The following is a 6622-nucleotide window of genomic DNA, read 5'->3' on the forward strand; positions in this document are numbered from 1 at the left end:
TAATCAGCGTACATACATATATAATTTTTAATACAGTATTTTTGATCTTTTATGACACCAAAATGTTCACTTTTTTATATAGAAATTTTATCCGCAATGCTTTTAATACAACTTCCGCAGCAATCAGCCATTGCCACTGCTGACGGGAGTTGTTTCCTCCTCTCACATGGGTGGTGGCGGTACAGGAAGCACACCCATTGGTGGTGGCGGTGGCACACCATTGAACATGTGATGCGGACGTGGTGGACCAGGCATCGGGAAACCGCCAGCAGGGCCCAGTGCACGATGTAGTTGTGGTGGAGGTGGTGGGATGATTTTTGGTTCGAATTTAAATGAAAATTGTAGGAAAAACTGCTTCGTATCGCGATTCCAATGTGTCCAAAATTTTCCCTCGGTTTTTTCTACTTCTCGTGACGGAACTTTAAATGCAATGGTCTCGTATGGCTCAGCGGCGAAGAGCAAATATTGCCACTTACGATCCGGGGGTTCAATTTTTTGTTCATAAGCAGACATGAACCGATGCCGTGGGATGATACCATCAGTGATTTCAGGGTAATCGATTTGGAAAAGTAAGGATTGCTGACCATTGCTCGGGTCACGTTGTTTAGTCACTCTATAACCGGGGCGACCTATTTTTACAAACTTTTTCGGTTCAACACGCGGTTTTTCTGGCGCAAGCACATATGGCGCTTCCTTGGCTTCTTTAGCAGCACGTCGTGCCAAGTTTTCTTGATGCTTTTTACCCTGTGTATGGGCCAAATAACTGCCCTCATTGTTATGAAGAGTCAGACAAAGCTTGCACTCGTATGAACCCAAATGATTTTTCATAAAATAAGGGTCCTTATTCAAGTCGATTGTTTCCAAGGCTATAAGGAAAAATTATTGTTAACTTAACCATGTTAAAAACATTATATCTTACCAAGTAGGCGAAGACGCTCCTTGCGGTCGCGATTAGTTTCCGACCATGATGCGACACCACCACTGCCGGTTTTACCACCGGGTCTGTTTTGAAAATCCATGTTTCTATACGGCGGGGGTAAATTGCAAATTGAAAAGTAATTATGTATACAAATACTTCAATATAAATAAGACCGATAAAATGGTTTACCAAAAATTTGTACGACAGTCGAAAATATTAGTGATGTGCTGAATTGCCAATACTCGGTACCCAATACTTCAGAAAGATTTCGGTACCCAATACCGATTCTACTCACGATTGCAATAGAATAGCTGTCAAAAAACTTGCATCGACTTTATTTCGAATATGAATATGCTTCACAATTAGTACGAGTAAGACGATGCTTTCCCAAAAGTTGAGCAATTTGTACTAAGCAATGTGGCCGCTGTGGTGTAGTGGTAAGCTGTGCGCGCTTCCACTCCGCAACGCCTGGGTTCAAGCCCAGGTCTAAGCAACATCGCAAAAAGTATAGAAAAAGGTTTTTTTCTTAACAGCGGTCGTCCCTCGGTAGGCAATGGCAAACCTCCGAGTGTATTTCTGCCATGAAAAACAGCTCTCGCAAAAATACAATCGCCGTTCGGAGTCGGCGTGAAACTGTAGGTCCCTCCGATCTGTGTGACAACATCAAGGCGCACGCCACAAATCGGAGGAGAAGCTCGGCCAAACACTAACATATGTGTACCCAATACCGATTCTACTCACGATTGCAATAGAATAGCTGTCAAAAAACTTGCATCGACTTTATTTCGAATATGAATATGCTTCACAATTAGTACGAGTAAGACGATGCTTTCCCAAATGTTGAGCAATTTGTACTAAGCAATGTGGAAACTCATTTCAAAACACTCTCGTCGCCTTCTTGATAGTGTCGCAACAGCAGAATACCATTTTATCAGTTTCCGCCTTCGTAGATATTTCAGGCCTACAAAGATAACATCGTCCTGTTCATCTAGAAAAAATGTTTCAAATAAGGAAGAGTTTCTCTGCAATGTGGCGATGGAAAATGGACATTAACATCTCTATTTGCCCCTACACTTGCTTTTGATAGGCTAGGCTCCCCTAAACCGCTTTTAAGCGAAGCGCACATTAGCGCGATTCACACGTTGCGAATCCGCAGAGCTATAAATTACAACAATGCCACCTATGCACGATTCCGTCGCTGCGAATTTTTCAAACATTCAATGTTCCACTTTTTTGACGCGTTCGCATTTTGAAGGCGTCAAAGAAGAGGAAGAAAGGTGTCATAGCAATAAATTCAAAGAAAAAAACGTGTGATGTACAAAAACTAATAGAACACGTACGTAATGATACTACTTTGTACGATTTGGACAGGCCGAGTGCAAAAATACACGAAAAAAGGGAAAATTGAGTGAATTGTACATCTGAATTCGACGCGAAAAAAATCGCGCAAGTGTGCGCACGCTTGCGGATTCGAAGTTAATATCCGAATTCGCAGCGATGGAATCGCGCTAATGTGCGCTTCGCTTTATTTTTAGTTCCGGTACCGAATATCGAAAGTACTGGATACTTTTTAAATCGGTACCGAGTGTCGATCAATACTTCAAAGTAAAGCTGAAATTAGTCAAGAACGTAAACCTACCGGTACGTAAACCCGAGTCAGCTGACACGATCTGTCTTACCAAAGCGCCATGTAAATGAAAACTCAACACCGCAGAATTTTTCTGTAGTTGTAGCCCGTAGCGCAGAAATCTGCGGAATTTAGATTTTTCCGTGTCAGCTGATTTCTCCTTCTTTAGATGGTTGCCACTTCGTCAGTTTTATAGATGGTAAAAAAGATATAAGTTCCTATTCAAAATATGTTTAAAATATTTGAAATTTACTATTGAATAAGGTTTTTGTTGAAAACTAAGTAGTTTATATTTAGCTAAAATCTATTATAGCACGAAAAATTGTAGTTGAAAGGGTAAGTTTATGAAAATGCATTGATGAGTGGCAACAGTGTAGTAAGCAACACTGAGGGCTCCAGTAATCGACAAAATTCTGCGTATACAGACTGCGTTTAAGTATACGTTCTGCGTTCTCGACTAATTTCAGCTTAACGACTCAGCACATCTCCGGAAAATATTCAGAAAATTCCGGTGCAGCGGTGCCACTATGGTAATTTTTAACCAAAATTGGTAGTTTTTTTCTTTATTTATCAACAGAAAAATGCATGAACCAATTAGAACAGATCTGACCGGTTGAGAAGCAGCCATTTGTAATAGCAATTGGGAGAAATGTGTGTGACGTTCGTAATTTTGAAGTTGGCTATTTCTGTTTGGCTTCTTTCTTTATGTGTATTTTGTCGGTGGTTTATTTCAGCGATTTTTAAGTGAATTTTTGTGCAAATGTAATTAAAATGATTGAATGAGTGATTGAATGCAAAAACACGTACATAAATAATAAATCGGTTAGCACAAACATGTGCACAACATTGCTTGCATTTTTTCTTTATGCTTCGTCTTCATATTCTTTGTTTACTTTTCACAGAAAATAACATGGCACCGAAATTACAAACGTCAGCCAGAAAATTACTTTTTTCTTTTGCTCCATTATAGTATGTTACTCAATGTCTGGTTAACACTAATCTTCGATTAAACATAGTTATCGACTTTACCGCCTCCCTGTTGTATGCACCGAGTCGAAGACGTCGATAACGATGTTTAACCGCAGATTAGTGTTAACCAGACATTGAGTAACCGGCCCTTAGCCGGTTGCGATAACAAAAAAATTAGCCGTTTTTAGCCGATTTTAGTATTTGCTATTCGCCTTCTTTTATTAAAATTACATATATAAATTTCTACTTTTACTAATTTAGTGATCAAAAATCTATTAGAAATGGCTAGCCTTATTGCGGAGAAAATTTTCATGTCGATTTCAATGTTTTTTGTGACCCAAACACATATAAACTGGGACGTGCCATTTTAGCTGATTAAAAAGTTACAAATTTTGCTGACATTTTGCAGTTTTCATAATTTTTACACAAAGTCTGAATTCTGGATGTAGTATATGGTGTTTAAGTAACTGGCTACATACATACGTATTCATAAACATATAATAAACATTAAATACGTTAAAGAAAAATAGACAAAACTTGTTTAAATGTCGCGTCCAAGTTTATATTTGGGAGGATGTAGCGGGTATTCTCTTCATAAAATTTTTGTTATAAATGTCTTAAATTTAAGTTTGAAGTTTTTTCGCAGCACTTATAAAATAAAGGAGCACGAATTTCAATTTGGAGAAAAACTCTCTGGGAAGACAATACAATAATTATGCACAGATTATTCACAGATTGCATTATTTTGTTATTATTATTATTTCCGCGTTGGTGGCCTTCGTCGGAAGAAATAACCTCATCAGTACAACTCGGGTCACTCCATCCACAGTATTTTTGCGCAAAATCCACCCCCAAATTCACAAAAAAAAAGTGCATATTTCAAATAGAAATCTTTATTTAAATTAAAGCTTAATCCCTTTCCTAGACGTATATGTAAAATTTTTTTCAATCGGGTCACACGTTTGGACACTTAAACCCAAAATCATTGTACAAATAACCGAACCGTACCCAAACTGTCTTACTTGAGCATTTTTCAATAAACAAAAATTTTACAAAATGAAACTGCAGTAGTTTTCATCTTATGAGAATAATTCTTGTCACAAATATGTACATAGTTTCGTGCTAATATTTATGTATATATATTTTTTAGCAGCTCCACATCTTTATCAGAAAATTCCGAGAATTCTAAAATTGGTACTGTTACAAGTTGCAGCGCATCATTTTAACTCGACCTCCTCTCTCTTCCACGGATAACGGTACTTCGTTTAGAGGTATAAATATATTTTGCGTTAGCAATTTGTCATCAAACTATTTTAGATTGTATTATTTACGTACTCTATCCACGGAAAAGCAAACAACTTTATTTTCGAATCTTTGCTCAGGTGTACCGAATTCTGGCAGTTTGGAAACGTGCAAGACTTTTAATATTTTCATCCAACTTCACCAACTTCAAAATTTCTTTTACTTCACAATAAACAAGAATTTTGCTACTTGTGAATATCGTACACTTGTTAAAAGTGAAGTGGTCGGCAAAAAATGTTAATAAATTAAACTACATACCTTCTGTTTTTATATCATGGCGTTTTCTTTTCTTGAAATTATGTAGCCCTGTTTGCCTCAGCCATTTCATTTCTCAAAATATTGCCCGCCGACTAAAGAGCGAAATACACCACACAAGCGGTTTGACAAACCAAGCGAAATTTCCCTTTGCTTCAAGCCATTTGTGCTGTGTATGGGGGTGTTTGAAGGTTTGACAAACCGCTTGAGGGAAATTTAAGCAAAAATCAAAATTTTTTGATTTTCTGGCCGCCATGTTGATGTTTGATCAAACCGCTTGCGTTGTGTATAGCAAAATCGCCTCATTCGCAACGAAATTTTCACCGAGTAAGGACGTAAGAGAGGAAAATGAAAGAAAACCATAATATTTAGCATTGCGAACTGAAAGAAAACTAAAATTCTTTGCTTGAACGAGTCATGTTTGCATGGTGTATGGCGAAATGGGAAAAGTAGGTTTGAAGAATGTTTGACAAGCCGCTTGTGTGGTGTATTTCGCTCTTAAGCAAAAGTGCCATACTTTCTGCTAGTATAGCCATTTTGCAGGACCAAAAGCAACCTACTACAAATATTACAATATTTATAAGGCAAAATTGTTCAATAGAAAAGAAAAAAAACATAAGTTTATAATTTCGTATCTCTTTTTTATATATAAGTAATACAAACATGACTTCTGATGTAAAGCTTAGCTATGTAAGTATAACGACAGTTTCCTTTGTTAAACAAAAATAAAGTGGTGTACAGCTTAGCTAGGTATGTCTTCGTTAACCAAAAAAAATTCTATGGATTTACTAGTCTTTCTAATTGTAATGTTTGTATTTATATAAAACACGTGAATTCTAGTTGAAACATTTTAGTCGTTTTTTCAATCTAGCCGGTTGCTCCAAAATTCTGGCAACACTGGTCGAATCTCATCTGTTCTGTTTCCTTTTTGTTTCAAGCCTTGCCAGATGAATCCGACTGCACTTTTTATAGACCCTTTGATTACGCTTTTACGTATAAAGTTATAAGTTAAAGCAATATTAATGGTTATTTAATAATATTTATTGTTGTTATTCAAAAAATTTATTATATATTTAGTGCGGTATAACGCATTATCTCATTAATTATCTCCATTTTATTTATTGCCGTCATATCACCCTGTTCGAATTATCATTCCCCATAAATTCGCATATAAAAAGTTGACATTTACATGAGATTTTTCTACGATAGTGGACAACGAGGTGCGCCTTGAAATCTTTTAAAAGTTGGGATATTGGTGCAATTATGCATTAAAACGCCATTGAGAAAATCAATTTATTGTCTTACATTTTTATGTCTACGTTTTCCATAATTTCATCATTTGTGAAAAGTGCATAGTGATCAGTTGTGCAAGTGCAGTTTTATAAATTAATGCGTGTGCTATACGAAAAATTCTCGTGTCCAAAGTATGCTGACGCATTAATGCAATAAAAGTTAAAAATTAATGTGGAAAAAGCTTTGTAAAAAAATAAAATGAATGCTGAAGAGTTGTCTGATGCAGGTGCAAAAACAAAGCTTAGTGGAGAAAAAAA

General features: G+C 36.6%; 1 protein-coding gene across 2 annotated transcripts; it reads right to left on the minus strand.

Annotated features, from left to right (window-relative positions):
- Positions 1 to 21: 21 nt before the first annotated feature.
- LOC118753508 (splicing factor 3A subunit 2-like) lies at positions 22 to 1160 on the minus strand. 2 transcript variants are annotated; one of them, XM_036488387.1, is made up of 3 exons: positions 1109 to 1160; positions 920 to 1023; positions 22 to 866 (listed from the first exon to the last, which is right to left on the minus strand). In XM_036488387.1, exons 2-3 carry the CDS (start codon positions 1017 to 1019, stop codon positions 163 to 165), a joined length of 804 nt encoding a protein of 267 aa, XP_036344280.1. In that variant the 5' UTR covers positions 1020 to 1023; positions 1109 to 1160; the 3' UTR covers positions 22 to 162. The 2 variants fall into 2 exon arrangements, with proteins under 2 accessions (XP_036344280.1, XP_036344279.1); XM_036488386.1 differs by lacking the exon at positions 1109 to 1160 and having other exon boundaries at positions 920 to 1063.
- Positions 1161 to 6622: the final 5462 nt, after the last annotated feature.

Source organism: Rhagoletis pomonella, unplaced genomic scaffold (genome assembly GCF_013731165.1).
Source record: "Rhagoletis pomonella isolate Grant_MI unplaced genomic scaffold, Rhpom_1.0 Rhpom_scaffold_02547, whole genome shotgun sequence".
NCBI lineage: Eukaryota > Metazoa > Arthropoda > Insecta > Diptera > Tephritidae > Rhagoletis > Rhagoletis pomonella.